General features: G+C 41.7%; 1 protein-coding gene across 2 annotated transcripts in view; it reads left to right on the top strand.

Moving 5' to 3' along the window:
* The first annotated feature begins 10,540 nt into the window (after positions 1 to 10,540).
* The window catches only part of NSRP1 (nuclear speckle splicing regulatory protein 1), a 47,669-nt gene continuing 42,185 nt past the window's right edge, over positions 10,541 to 16,024 (top strand). Inside the window, exons 1-2 of one of the 2 annotated variants that reach the window (XM_055131397.1) lie at positions 10,541 to 10,602; positions 11,831 to 11,924. In XM_055131397.1, the coding sequence (XP_054987372.1) occupies positions 10,583 to 10,602; positions 11,831 to 11,924 (114 nt within the window). In that variant the 5' untranslated portion in view covers positions 10,541 to 10,582. The remainder of the gene's footprint in view (positions 10,603 to 11,830; positions 11,925 to 16,024) is intronic. The other variant, XM_055131398.1, reaches the window with a different exon arrangement.

The following is a 16,024-nucleotide window of genomic DNA, read 5'->3' as shown; positions in this document are numbered from 1 at the left end:
AAGTTAACTAATATTGTTCATTTGCACAGGTGCTTTAATTTCAAGTGTTTTTTTTACATACTACCTCATTTGATCTTCCCAACAAGCTGGTAAGGTAGACAGTCTCAACACTATTATCTTCACCTTATAAATGGAGAAACAAACTTTGAGAGTCAGAGAGTTACCCAGGTCACAAGAGCTAGTAAGAGTCAAGGGACTCCTAGCATCCATGTGTCCTAATTTCTGATTTAGTATCCTTGACAGCACCCTAAACATCTGACTTTCCAAGAAGACAAGCAATAAACTATACTATTGGTCTGTTGGAAATGGCTTTCAAATGAGCTACCAAGAGGTCAGAGAGATAGTATAATATAATATACATGAGATAGCACTGTAGCACTGTCATCCCATTGTTCATCAATTTGCTTGAGCAGGCACCAGTAATGTCTCCATTGTGAGACTTGTTACTGTTTCTGGCATATGGAATATGCCATGTGTAGCTTGCCAGGCTCTGCTATGCGGGCAGGATACTCTCAGTAGCTTGTTGGGCTCTCCAAGATGAATGGAGGAAGCCAGATCGGCCATGTGCAAGGCAAACGCCCTACCCGCTGTACTATCACTCTAGCCCATACATGAGATAGTATAGACATATAAGGTGCTTGCCTTGCGTGTGGCTACATCAGAGGCGATCCTGGTTTGAATTTCCTGCACCACATGTGGTTTCTCAAGGAACTATCAGGAGTCATTCTTGAACACAGAGCCAAAGACAGCCCCTAACTACCAATGGGTGGATATCACCTGCAAATTAGCAATCAACAAGGCATACTGATTTAATTTGTTTAACCACCTTTAAACTAAAATACTAACCCTAGTTTCCAGAGCTTGCTCTTTGAGTAGAGAATGTTATTTACACTTGACAGAAATTTAGATAATGATCTCTATTTCTTTGTGTACTCATTGATTTGCTTTAATTAAATATATATATATATTACTGTATCACTGTCATCCTGTTGCTCATCGATTTGCTCGAGCAGGCACCAGTAACATCTCCATTGTGAGACTTGTTACTGTTTTTGGCATATCGAATACACCACAGGTAGCTTGTCAGGCTCTGCCATTCGGGCGAGATACTCTCAGTAGCTTGCTGGGCTCTTCGAGAGGAGCAGAGGAATCAAACCCAGGTCGGCCGCGTGCAAGGCGAATGCCCTACCCACTGCGCTATACACACACGAACACACACATACACACATAAATATATATATATATATATATATTTGCTTCTGAGTCAACTACTTGCAATTATTTTAGCTCCAGTGTTAATAAATTGCTAACGGAGTTAAATTAAGCTCTTTTCTTGCTATTATAAAGTTTTATAGGGAAAAACCATACCCATAAACATCCATGACTGCTTTCATACCACGAAGGCAGAGTAATTGTAACGAACACCCAAGACCAACAAAGTCTGAATATTCCTCATCTTTGAAAAAAAAAATCATGGCTGGAGAGATAGTACAGCAGGTAAAAGCACTGGCCTTGCACATGACCAACCCAGGTTTAAACCACTAATGGTCCCCTGAGACTGTCTGCCAGGAGTGATCCCTGAGCATAGAGTGAGGAGTAAGCCCTGAGCACCACCAGGTGTGGCCCAAAAGTCAAAATAAATTAAGATTTAAAATTATTTTAAAATGTGGGAGCCACACCAAATTAATTTGACTTCACAGCTCAAGATCTCAGAAAAGGACCCACAAAAGGAGCTCAAACCAGGCAGAAGGAAAGAAATAATAAATCTTAGAGAAGAAATTACTATTTTTTAAAAAAAATTTATTAGTGAATCACTGTGAGATAGTTACAAATTTATGAACTTTTGTGTCTGTATTTCAGTCATACAGTGATTGTAGTGATCATTTACCCATCCCTCCACCAGTGCCCATTCTCCTCCACCAATGATCCCATATCCCTCTCGCCACCCCCACACCATCCCCCACCACCCACCCTGCCTCTGCGACAGGGCATTCCCTTTTGTTCTCAAAAGAATGGATTTGGCTAGTTTGGACAAGGCTAGTCCAGATGGATTCACTAGAAAATTCTTCCAAACATTAAAAGAGGACCTATTGCCAGTTCTTCTCAAGCTTTTCCAGGAAATTGAAGAAACAGAAACTCTCCCAAACAGTTTCTATGAGGCACATATCTCCCTAATACCAAAATCAAACAGACACCACACATACAAAAAAAATTACAGGCCGATATCCCTGATGAACAGGAATGCTAATATCCTCAACAAAATATTAGCAAATAGAATCCAACAACTCATCAAAAAGATCATACACCACGACCAAGTGTGATTCATCCTGGGAATGCAATAATGATTTAATATTGGGAAATCTATAACATAATCTATCATATCAACAAAAAAAGACAAAAACCACATGATCATATCAATAGATGCAGAGAAAGCATTTGACAAGATCCAGCACCCGTTTATGATAAAAACTCTCACCAAAATTGGTATTGAAGGAACTTTCCTCAATATAGTCAAAGCCATCTACCACAAGCCTTTGTCAAGCATTATCCTCAATGGGTAAACACTAAGAGCCTTCCAAGATCAGGGACAAGACAAGGATGCCCACTCTCACTACTTCTGTTCAACATAGTACTGGAAGTCCTTTCAATAGTGGTTAGGGAAGAAAAAGATATTTTTTTCTTCCAGATTGTAAAGGAAGAAATCAAGCTCTCACTATTTGCAGATGATATGATGCTATAGAGAACCTTAAAGCCTCTACCAAGAAACTCCTAGAAACAATAGAATTGTACAGTAAAGTCTCAGGCTATAAAATCAATACCCAAAAGTCCATGGCTTTCCTATATGCAAATAATGCTAAAGAAGAGAGTGACTTAAAATAAAGCAATCCCAGTCACAATCATGCCTCAGAAAATCAAGTATCTCGGAATCAGCTTAACTAAGGAGGCAAAGGATCTGTACAAAGAAAACTACAAAACGCTACTTCAAGAAATAAAAGAGGAAACACATACCCTGCTCATGGATTGGGAGAATTAACATTGTCAAAATGGCAATACTCCCCAAAGATTCAATGTGATCCCTATAAGGATACCCATGAAATTCTTCAAAGAAATGGAGCAAACGCTCCTGAAATTCATATGGAACAACAAATCCCCACGAATATCTAAGGCAATTCTTGGGAAAAAGAAGATGGGAGGCATCACCTTCCCCAACCTCAAACTACTACAAAGCGGTAATAATTAAAACAACATGGTATTGGAACAAAGACAGAGCCGCAGACCAATGGAACAGGGTTGAATATCCTTAAACACACCCTCAAATATATGATCATCTAATCTTTGATGAGGGAGCGAGAAATGTGAAGTCGAGTAAGGAAAGCCTCTTGGTGCTAGCAAAACAAATGGTGCTAGCAAAATTGGACAGCTATGTGAAAAAAAAAACATGGGCTCAGACCTCTGCCTAACATCATGCACAAAAATCAGATCAAACTGGATTGATGATCTCAACATTAGACCAGAATCCATAAAGTACATTGAAGAAAAGTTCTGCAGAACCCTCCATGACATTGAAGCTAAGGGTATCTTCAAAGACGACACGCCACTGACCAAGCAAGTGGAAACAGAGGTAAACAAATGGGACTATCTTAAACTACGAAGTTTCTATACCTCAAAAGAAACAGTGACCAGAATACAAAGACAGTCTACATAATGGGAAAGAATGTTTGCCCAATATTCATTTGATAAGAGATTGGTATCAAGGATATACAAGGCATTCGTTGAACTCTACAAGAAGAAAACATCCAACCCCATCAGAAAATGGGGCGATGAAATGAACAGAAACTTTCTCAAAGAAGATATCTGAATGGCCAAAAGGCACATGAAAAAATGCTCTTCATCACTAATCATCAGGGAGAGGCAGATCAAAACAACAATGAGATATCATCTCACACCACAGAGACTGGCACACACCCAAAAGAACAAAAGCAACCAGTGTTGGCATGGATGTGGGGAGAAAGGGACTCTCCTTCACTATTGGTGGGAATGCCAACCGGTTCAGCCCTTTTGGAAAACAGTATAGATGTTTCTCAAAAATTATAAATTGAGCTTCCATTTGACCCAGCAATATCACTTCTGGGAATATATCCTGGAGATGCAAAAAAGTATAGTAGAAATGACTTCTGCACTTGTATATTCATTGCAGCACTGTTTACAATAGCCAGAATCTGGAAAAAACCCGAGTGCCCGAGAACAGATAACTGGTTAAAGAAATTTTGGTACATCTACACAATGGAATACTATGCAGCTGTTAGAAAAGATGAAGTCATATAAGTGGATCAAAATGGAGAGTATCATGCTCAGTGAAATGAGTCAGAAAAAGAGGGACAAACATAGAAGGACTGCATTCATTTATTGAATATAAAGTAACAGAATGGGACACTAACACTCTAGGAGAGCAGAGATAAGGACCAGGAGGATTGCTTCACGGCTTGGAAGCTGGCCTCAAATGCTGGGGGAAAAGGTGGTTCAGATAGAGAAGGGAGTAAACCAAGTAAAGGATACTTGGAGTACCCGCTTGGGGTGGGAGATGTGTGCTGAAAGTAGACTATAGACCTAGCATGATGGCCACATAATACCTGCATTGCAAACCACAACACCCAAAAGGAGAGAGAGAGAGAGAGAGAGAGAGAGAGAGAGAGAGAGAGAGAGAGAGAGAGAGAGTAAAACGGAATGTGCCTGCCACAGAGGCGGGGGAAGGGGGGGTGGAGTGGTGGAGGGATTTGGGAACATTGGTGGTGGAGAATGGGTGGAGGGATGGGTACTTGATCATTGTATGACTGAACCGTAAACACGAACATTTGTAAGTCTGTAACTGTACCTCACAGTGATTCACTAAAAATAATAAATAAATAAATAAATAAATAAATAAATAAATAGTGGGGCCATACTCAGAGGTGATCAGAAGCCACCAGGACCATACCAAGTGCTGCTGTAGTGGGGCTTGGAACAAGCAGAAGGACTTCATACATGCAAGACATGATCTTTATCACTGAGTTACATCTTAGTCCAAATTCTAAATATTTCTTATAGGGTCCTTTGCATTAAAAGTTTGCCAATCCTTACTATTTGGAGTGTGTGTGTGTGTATGTATGTGTCTGTGGTGTACACCAGGCAGTGCTTGGAGGTCATGCCATGCGGGGATTGAACCTGGGGCTCCCATAAGCAAAGTATGTGCTCCAGTCCTTTGAGCCATTTCCAAGGCCCCCCTAACTTGTAGTTTTGACATGTGCCTGCAGATTTCTTTATTTCACTCTTCTTTTCCTTCCTTTTTTTTTTGGTGAACTAAGGAAGTTTTTACTGAAGTTTATTTAGAGAGGTGAGAGGAGAGAAATGAAGAAGCACATGTTCAAAAGAGAACACAGGCTTTTCCAGAGTGAAAATAAGCAAATAAACATAGACAGGCAAGTGAGATGTGTGTTCAAGGGAGAACACAGGCTTGAAAGCAAGATGTGCCTCCATATTTCTAACAAACAAGCCATGATAACTTTGTTTTTCTGACTTAGTTAATATCAATTAACCTCCCAGCGTGCAATATAAAGATTTAGCTCCCACCTTGGCATGTAGATCCTCAGCACACATACTTTCCATCCCTCTACTCTTTCCTTTATAATAATGTGATCGAGGTAAGAACAGCTTGATGTTCAATGTTAGCATTATCATTATTAAGTATTTGGCATTAAGCCATTTAGAAAAGTACAATTGTTTTCTTTCCCTGAACATCTTTTTTTCTCTTTCCCTGGATTAAGCATCAAAAGAAAACTTTAGTGTTTAATATTATCACATAAAGTAGATTTCAGAGCAAAGAATATTACCATGATAAAAGGTCATTTCAAAATGAAAAAGGGGTCAATTAATTAAGATATCACAAGCTTTAAACATACAGCTAATAACATTTTCAAATCTGTGTATCAAAAACTGAGAAAAAAAGGCAAGTCCATAGGATAGAAGTAGAATAGGTTTCTAAGAATTGATTGGTTTGGGAGAGAAAGGAGTGATTAATAGATATACAGTTTCTTTTTTGGATAATGTTGTGTCGATGGTAGCTCAGCTCTGAATACAATAAAAAATTGAATTGTACACTTTAAGAGGATGAATGAATTCTATCTTAACAGATGTTTCCAAAAATAATTATAATACGTAAAAATTCAGATCTACACAAGATCTGTAGAGACCAGAAATAGTAAATATGTGGGTAAATAATAATTTATTTTAAAATATTTTGAAAGAATTGCTTAAAGCAAAAATAACTTTATTATTTTTTTAAGTGGGAAGTCCTTCTCAAGCAATACTTAGAGGCTGAGGGCCACCCTTGTCATACCTGGCTGACTGGTCCTAGGGGTCTCCCGGACTGGAATCTACGTGTAGATGATATCTGAAGCATCTCACACAATCAAGGAATGTGCTATAGTGCTTATACTCTTTCTTCAACCCATACTGTGTTTTAAAAAAAATTGTTGTGAGGCCCGAGAGATATTCTAGGGGTTAAGGCCCTTGCTTTACATACAGCTGACCCTGGTTCAATCCCCTGTACCTCACATGACTCTCAAATTCTGCTAAGAGTGATCTCTGAGCACAGAACCAGGAGTCATCCCTGAGCATTGAAGCCCCAAATTTAAATTATTCAAAAGTAACAACACTTTGATTCATTATAAATAAAATTTTAAGGGGCCAGAGTAATACTACAGTAGGTTGGGGGTGCTTGCCTTGCAAGCAATCAACCCAGGTTCAATCACTGGCACCCATATTATTTCCAAGCCCTACCAGAAGTGATTCCTGAGCACAGAGCCAGGAGTAAGTCCTGAGCACTGCCAGATGTGCCCCAAAAACAAAACAAAAAATTGAAAAATTATTGTGGTCCCCACACTAGGGGGCCATCAGAGCCCCAACCTGTGAATGGGGTGGCAGGACCTGGGTAACTCATGCTGGGTATCATTAGCAACGGCTTACACTGGAAAGGCACATGCTCTACCATTTGAACCCTATCCCCCTCCTTTCATGGGCTTTGAGCAGAGAACATGTGTGACAACAATAGCATAAATTCTAAGAGAGGAAAAACAGAAATGTACTTCTGGCACTTTCTTGTTGTTATGGTGACCAATGATTGCATACTTTCAGTTGCATTGCTGCTAAGGCTTGCACCCTATAGTTGTGGTATACGCACTCTTGGATATCACAAATGGCAGTCCACCAAAACAGAACTCTTGCACACTTTCTCTCTATGATTAGACTCCCTTCCTTGGCCTTGCAGGTAGGCATTCATTTTTCCTACAGTGCTACTTTCCCCGCCCACCCCAGCAAGGTTTTTACACAGTATATAATGTGAGAACAGATAACGATAAGCTAAAAATGGATATTAGAAATCCGAATGCGGGGCTGGAGTGATAGCACAGCGGGTAGGGCGTTTGCCTTGTACGCGGCTGACCCGGGTTCAAATCCCAGCATCCCATATGGTCCCCTGAGCACCGCCAGGAGTAATTCCTGAGTGCAGAGCCAGCAGTAACCCCTGTGCATCGCCAGGTGTGACCCAAAAACAAAAACAAAAACAAAATCCGAATGCAACATCTTAAAAAAAAATGCCACAACCTCAAAAGCTCACGATGGCTGAAAACCAGCCATGGCTTTTGCCATAGCCCTCTGGCTATAGCTGAGGCTGTGGGTGAGATTCTGCTCCTAGATGCCTAGATCTACCAGAGCTTCCAGCCCATCATGCTCTCTTTGCTGTGGGGAGAAGAAATCATAGAGACACACTAAATCTCTGGCCCAGAGTCCTGAGACCATGCTAGGGAGCAGGGGTGGTAGAAAGGGGCTCAGCTAACCGCCTGGCAATAAAGTTAAATCAAAAACAAAACAGGGGCTGGGAGATAGTACAGTGGTTAAGGCACAGGGCTGGCATGTTCCCCAAGCATTCCTGGCACCACATGGCCCTCTAACATCATAAGGTGCCCTGATGACCCCCAGAACTAAAGAATCACTGGTGAGACTCCTGGCCTCATTGAACACCACTTGGGATCTCCCCCCAACCCCTGCCAAAAAAAAAAAAACAAAACCAAAACCCACTCCCAAACATCCAATAATATAATTGATAAACTAATGAACAAATCAAGTTTTAAAATTCCATAATGTAGGGGCTGGAGCAATATCACAGCGGGTAGGACGTTTGCCTTGCATGCGACTGACCCGGGTTCGATTCCCAGCATCCCATATGGTCCCCTGAGCACCGCCAGGAGTAATTCCTGAGTGTAGAACCAGGAGTAACCCCTGTGCATTGCTGGGTGTGACCCCCCCAAAAAAGAAAAAAGAGTTAGAATTTCATAATGTAGGGTTTGAGAGAAATATTTCAAAGAACAGGAGCAGGTGATTTGTATGCAGGAGGTTGGGGTTCTGGTGCCCAACTTCCTGTCACTGCTGGGAACTACCTGGAGCACTAAGCCAGGAGAAGGTCCTGAGCACTTCTGTGGCCCTGAAAGAAAAATTATGCATTCATAAATTAAATAATTAAATAATATCATTTAATCTAAGAGAACAAAAAGGGAAAAGGAAAGAGATATATACAAACGGGTAAAATAGAAAACAAATTGCAAACATACTAATAATTAGTCTAAATATTGAAATTAAGCAAAAGAGATTGCCATAGTGGATTAAAACAAATAACTAAGACTCAAATATTTACTCAATAAGAGATTCACTTTGCGGGCCAGAGATGACTGAGCGAGTAGGACTCCTGCCTTGCACACAGCTGACCTGGGTTCCGTACCCCGCACCACATGTACCCTGACCTCCACTAGGATTGATTCCCTGAGCACAGAGCCAGGAGTAAGCTCTGAATATGGCCATTTGTGCCCCTGAAAAACTAAGGAAAATATTAAAATAAAAAGAGAGAATCACTTTGACATAAAGACAGATTCATAGGGGCTGGAGCAATAGCACAGCAGGTAGGGCATTTGCCTTGCACGATGCCAACCCGAGTTTGATTCCCAGCATCCCATTTGGTCCCCGGAGCACCGCAAGGAGTAATTCCTGAGTGCATGAGCCAGGAGTAACCCCTGTGCATTGCTGGGTGTGCCCCAAAAAGCAAAAAGAAAAAGAAAAAATTCATAAATGGTAAGAATAAAATGATGGAAAAAGATAAGCTATCAACACTGGCTATAATAACATCAGATGCAGTATGCAGTAGACAAAGAAAATCAATAGAGGGTCACATCTTAACAGTATACAGGTCACTGAAAGAAAACATAACAAAGTTGGGTTTGTTATGCAATAATAATTTCAATAGGTGACAAGTGAAAACTGTGAAATTGGAAGGAGCAAGCTGGCGAGATAGCTCAAAGGGCTGAGCATTCAATCCCAGCACCACATGGTTCCCTGAACACTGCAGAGAGCATTAAAGAAATAGTCTTCCCAGGCAGGTGTGACCCACCTCACACCCCACAAAGTGAAATGAATAGACAAATCCACAAACGTGGTCAGATGTTTTAACTTCTTCTGTCAGTAGATTAAGAGGTCTAGCTGGCTGCTTATAAGATCAGTTTGAAATTGGTCAAGAGTGAAGTGTGTGGATAAATGGACCGTGAGTAGAATTCAAAATGAAGTATCGCCTGAGTTTGCTTCCAAACGACCATATTGCTTCTATTAATCATTTAGGGATCAGAGTGACGGTACAGGGAGTAGAGCGTTTGCCTGGCATGAGGCTGAGCCGGGATTGATCCCCGGCTCTCCATATGGACCCCTGAGCCCGCCAGGAGTGATCCCTGAACACAGAGCCAGGAGTAAGCCCTAAGCACTACTGGGTATGGTCCAAAAACAAAAGCAAAGAAACAAACAAACAAAAAACAAATTATCATATTTTCATTGTTGCCAAATTACCGAGATGGGTTTACTCATCAAACACCTCAGAGAGGACAAAAGTTTGATAGCTCAGTCTTGTGGTGCATATTATTTATTTATTTGCTTTTTGTGACACCCCCCCCAAAAAAAACAGCCAGGGATGCACAGGGGTCACTCCTGGCTTTGCACTCAGGAATTAACTCCTCTCGGTGCTCAGAGAGCATATGGGATGCTGGGAATCGAACCCAGGTGGCCCGCATGCAAGGTAAATACCCTAGCCGCTGTGCTATTGCTGCAGCCCCTGTTGCGGTGTTTAAACCTGACTGGGTACCAAAATTCCGCACAGAGCTCGTTAAAGTTCAGATTGCTGGGCCCCCTGTAGAGTTCATCTGAGCAGCTCTGAATTAGGACCTGATGATTTGCATTTCATTTATTTATTTGTTTTAGGTTTCGGGGCCACACACAGTGATGCTCAGAGATCGCTCCCAGTGGGTCGGGGGGACAACAGACGGGATGCCGGGGATCGGACCCGGGTCCGCTGTGTGCATGGCCGACGTCCCAGTGGGTGAAAGCCAAAGGAAAAAAAGGCAACACTGGCCGCAGGGCGGGCTCGCACCGCCCAAAGTCGCGCGAGAACTTACGTGATTTCGCCTGCGTCAGCGTCACGCCAGCGTCGGCCACGTTCAGCGGAGACGGGAGCAAGATGGCGATTCCGGGCAGGCAGTGAGTGATCTGGGAGTTAGGGTCAGGCTGGGGAAAGGAAAACCACGGCGACTGTGTCTTGGGCCAACGAGTAAACATGCGCTGGAAGTGACGGGGCTGTGGTGTCGTCAGGGATAAGGACGGGGGAGAACGAGGAATCCTGAGCAACATATTTCCCTTCCCCCCACCCCCCATTTTCCAGGATGGAAGCCCGAAGTTTGAGGGAGAAACTTGTGAGGAAATAAAGGAAGTTAGGCTGAGGGGCAGAGAGCGAGACTTTTCTATTTTCCAAAAGCTCGGTCTGAGGCCCCTCAGTCTTGCTGCCTACCCCGCGCTTGAGTTTCTCCCCGGTTGGATGCTCTCGGGGCAGTGAGAAGAGAGAGAGACCACCCCCGGCCTCCTTGGAGGGCCTTGTTCTCCTGGGCGGCTCCAGCCCCGGCTCCCGCCCTCGCTCCTCGGGCTAGGAGTGTTGTGCTGAGGAGCCTCAGGAAAGGGCAGGCGTGTAGGCAGCGGGCCGGGGGGGGGGTGGGATCCGTGTTCGCAGGAGAGAGACGTGGTCCCTTGCGGGGTCTGCCTCTGCCGTCCGGCCCCGGGGATGCGGGGATGCGGCTTTCCGTTATCTCTGCATCTTAAGCGATGGAAATGGGAGCCGCGAAACGCGGTGGGGTCTGATGGGATGGTTCTCTCAGAGGCTCCGAGACAAAGCACTGAGCTTAAATCGAGTGGAATGGGGTTTTGCCCCGTGGCCACTTCTGATTTCTCGGTTAATGGTATCTTTAAAAAAGTTTTTTGTGCGTGACATTATTCTGTAACTTGTTTAAACTGTGTAAGTACCCAGTGTATGGGGGGAGGGGAGGGGACGCGGAGGGGGTGGGTCTAGCCGTTTTCCTGACTTCTGTTAGACCACAAAGAGAATTGGATGCGTTTTTTTTTTTGTATTTAGTGGGCTTGAAGTGAATTTTCTAACCCGGTTTGTTTATTTGTTTAAACAACTAAAACATTTCCGAACTCTTCAGTGACTTGACTCCCTTGGTTAAAAAAAAAAATGTTTTGAAGTTTGCCCATGTTCATAAGTAATCACTTACGGTAACTAGAATTTTGAGCTAATTTTTTAAAAAAATCAGAAATAGTGTTATGTGTGTATAGATTAATTGACATGTTTTGACCTGGCATCTTCATCTGGAAGAGGCAGTGGGTGTATTATTTTTAACATATAATGGTGTAATTTCTATTTCAAAAACAAATGCAGGTATGGGCTTATTTTGCCAAAGAAAGCACAGCAGTTACATCCTGTTTTGCAAAAGCCATCAGTGTTTGGGGATGATTCTGATGATGATAATGAGGTAAGGGAACCCGTTTTCCTAATGCATTGTTTGGAGTTAGAATTGTTTTTAAAAGTCGAATTTTAATTGATTAAGTTATAAGTATAGTGTTTCAGGTATAACTACAAAATTATCAAAAATAGTGATGTTAAAAGCACCAGTTTTATTTTTCTGGGATTAATGGATAATCTACATCCTCCCCCCAAAAAAATTATGTACTTAATTACTGTTAAGTAGTTACGCAAAGTCTGATGTAAAAAATTGTTAGAATCCTTGTAAATGCAGTGATGAAATGTCACTGATTACTTAGAAATTTTTAACTATGCAAAGTAGTTTGTATGAGGACTATTTTGGTTATTGTCTACAAAATGTAATTGTTCTGTTATAATTTTGGTAGTGCATAAGCCTACCATTAATAGGACTATAGTAGTAGCATCTAATATGACTGCTTCAGCAGCTAAAAGTGTTCTTTGAAACTCAGTTTATAGCAGAAACAATTCCAAATGTGTTATGACCTAAATTTCAGTTGCTTTCTCTATTTCTAAAAGGCCTTTGGATCAGTTAATCTGACACTTTCTATGCTCTGCCAGAAAAATTGCTTTTCTTTCTATTTTACCTAATTATATAATAACAAGGTAGGTAGTGGAACATTTGATACTTCTTGCTTCTTTCCTTCTATTGAGGAACTTGACTTCAGCTGCTTCACACTGTAAAATAATTTGGTTTTAGGGGCCGAAGAGATAGTACAGTAGGTAAGGCCTTGCATGAGCCCAACCCCATTCCATCCCTGGCATCCCATATGGTCCCCCATCCCCGCCCCCTCCAAGCGCTGCCAGGGGTAATTCCTGAGTGCAAAGCCAGGAGTACCCCCTGAGAAATGCTAGGTGTGACCCAAAAACTTTTTAAAAATTTTAAAATTTGGGGCTGGAGCAATAGCACAGCAGGTAGAGCGTTTGCCTTGCACGCGACTGACCCAGGTTCGATTCCCAGCATCCCATATGGTCCCCTGAGCACCGCCAGGAGTAACTCCTGAGTGCAAAGCCAGGAGGTAACCCCTATACATTGCCGGGTGTGACCCAAAAAGAAAAAAAAATTTTTTTTTTTTTTTAAATTTATCACAGAGCGATAGCACAGCAGGTAGGGCATTTGCCTTGCACTCGGCCGACCCAGGTTGGATTCCTCTGTCCCTCTCGGAGAGCCTGGCAAGTTACCCAGAGTATCCCGCCCGCACGGCAGAGCCTGGCAAGCTACTCGTGGCCTATTTGATAGCAAAAAACAGTAACAAGTTTCACAATGGTGACGTTACTGGTGCCCGCTCAAGCAAATCGATGAGCAATGGGATGACAGTGACAGTGAATTTTCATATAATACATTTAGCAGATTTTAAGTGTACAGTTGATCACCGTTGATAACTGCATATGTTCTGGTAAATGTAGAAAATTTCCTTCACCCCTGAAAAATTCTTTCAGACCCTTATATAGTCAGTCTATGTCCCCACATTCTACCCCATAACACACACAGTCTCGTGATGGGGCTGTTTGAGCTACACAGAGTTGTGTTAGGGCTCTGTTCCTGGCTCTGCTCAGGAATGAGCTCTCAGAGCTAGGATACCATACGTGTAGTTGGGGGGTGGAAGTGGGGAGTGGAACCAAAGTTGATTGGAAGCAAACCACAGGTACCTGAAGCCGACTGCACTATCGCTCCAGCCTCTCTTATTGTGATTTTTGTTTGTATTTTCCAGAATCAATGAAGTGATGTATTTATCATATTATTTACCTATTTTTCACATGGTCTTATTTGTTATAAATTGTAAGATTCTGTTATATGTTTAGATATACATTCCTTATTAAACATAATTTCTGAGTACTTTCTCATATATGCTTTATTTTTACTTTTTTTTTTTCCTTTTTGGGTCACACCTGGCGATGCACAGGGGTTACTCCTGGCTCTGCACTAAGGAATTACTCCTGGCGGTGCTCAGGGGACCATTTGGGATGCTGGGAATCGAACCCGTGTTGGCCGCTTGCAAGGCAAACACCCTACCCGCTGTGCTATTGCTCCAGCCCCATTTACTTTCTTGATAATGTCCTTTGAGGCACAGAAGTTCGACCTTGAGAAAACTAACTTCTTAATTTTCCTTTGGTTAGTACTTTGGTGTATCATAACCTAAGAAACTATTCCCCTATTCACTGTCCTGAAGATCTGTACCTCTGATTTCTTCATGTAGTTTTTTTGTTTTGTTTTGTTTTGTTTTGTTTTTTGCTTTTTGGGTCACACCCAGCGATGCACAGGGGTTACTCCTGGTTCTACACTCAGGAATTACTCCTGATGGTGCTCAGGGGACCATATGGGATGCTGGGATTCGAACCTGGGTCAGCCGAGTGCGAGGCAAACGCCCTACCCGCTGTACTATCGCTCCAGCCCCTCTTCATGTAGTTTTACGTCTTAAATGTAGGTTATCCATTCTGAATTAATTTTTATATATTGCGAGTGGTCTAACTTCATTGAGGATATTTAGTTTTCTCTAAACCATTTTTTGAAAACTATTCCCCACTAAATTGACAGCATCTTTGTGGTTTGTTTTAATATGTATATAACTTTTTACTTACTGTGGACAGATCAGAAAAATAGGACATGCTTCTGTAGTTTCAACTTGGAATGTCATGTAATGCAACATCCAGTTTGAGATGGTTGACCTTATACAAGTGATTTAGAAAGTTCTTTTTTTTCTTTAATACTGGGGATTAAGCCCAGGGTCTTACACATTTCAAAATTTGTTTGGCTGGAAAAAAAGCCTAGCCAAAAGTTTATTCATGTTACTGCTATTCCTTTTCCACTGTGAATGGCAGCTGTGGTATCCAGTGAAGCTTCTTTGAGTAAAGATAGGCCTGGACCATTTTGTTTTTTCTCCCCCCTCTATATTTCTTATCTTTTTATTTATAGGAACTTTAATTTGGATAATGGCATACATATATGATAGGAGATTTTTTGTTGGGGGTCCTCAGCAGTACTCAGGAGGGCCAGGGATCACTGTAAGTGATAGTGTGGCAACTGAGTCGGATCATTCATGGGAAGGCCTGGAGTACTGATGAGGTGCTGCTTGGGCCTGGTGGTGCTAAGGGCCACCAGGGCTATGATCAACAAGGGTTTAGTGAGCTTGGGAGGTTGCTTAGGAAAAGGGTTTTTGGTGCTGAAAATAGAACTCAGGACTTTGCACATATAAGGCTTACACCCCTAGCCCCTGAGGTATTTTCCTTGTCGAAGTGATGGAAGATTTGAGAAAATAAAAAGAGCATGGTAAAGCAACCCTGAGATTAAAAATAGGCAAATAGTGGTAAATGGGGGAATACAGCTTAGAGTTAGGTAGTTGAGACCAGGAGTTAATGATTTTTTTTTTCTTTCAAAAAAGCTGAAGTCACTGGGGAAATTCTGTGTTAGATTAGACTTAAAGGTATCTCTCTTCTGCCTTCCAGTATATCATTTTTATCTTTCACTGGTAGAATTCTGCCATAAGTCGACAAACAAGGGAGCTATAACTCCCTTCATAGTTCTAGCATAATTGAAAAAAAAGACAGTTTTTAGGATAATTCAAACAGGTTTGATTATGAAAACTTTATTTCAAAATTAAAGATTTAAAATAAGATAATGACTTTTGAAAAATATAGAGAAAGAAACTGTGTTTTTCTTCATTTGGAGGACATTTGATTTACTTTCTGGAAAGAAGCAACAACTATGAAACAAAGCCACCTTTACTTCCAGCAGTCCAGCAGAGGGGGCCCTAGTAAATGAATTCCATCTTAATAGGTACTTGTTTCCAGTTAGTTTAAAATGGGAAAGTAGTAGTGCAGCACATTTTATGATTATTTAAATAGTTCCTCTTTTTCATAATGATTAAAACAATGGGCTGGGAAGGTAGCTAGTATATTGCAAAAATGCACTATACTTGGCATTCTGAGGCCTTATTTCAGTCTTAGCACTCCATGCTCCCATTCCCCTATTCTAGCCAGGAACAACTGCTGAGCATTACAGAATGTGGCCCAGAAGCCAAAATAAAAAAAATAAAAAAAATTAAACTGCTAATTCTGACATAGCCTTTTTTTTTTTTCCTTTGACCTGGACAT

This window comes from Sorex araneus, chromosome 3 (genome assembly GCF_027595985.1).
Source record: "Sorex araneus isolate mSorAra2 chromosome 3, mSorAra2.pri, whole genome shotgun sequence".
NCBI lineage: Eukaryota > Metazoa > Chordata > Mammalia > Eulipotyphla > Soricidae > Sorex > Sorex araneus.
This window is presented reverse-complemented; position numbering and strand designations above follow the sequence as displayed.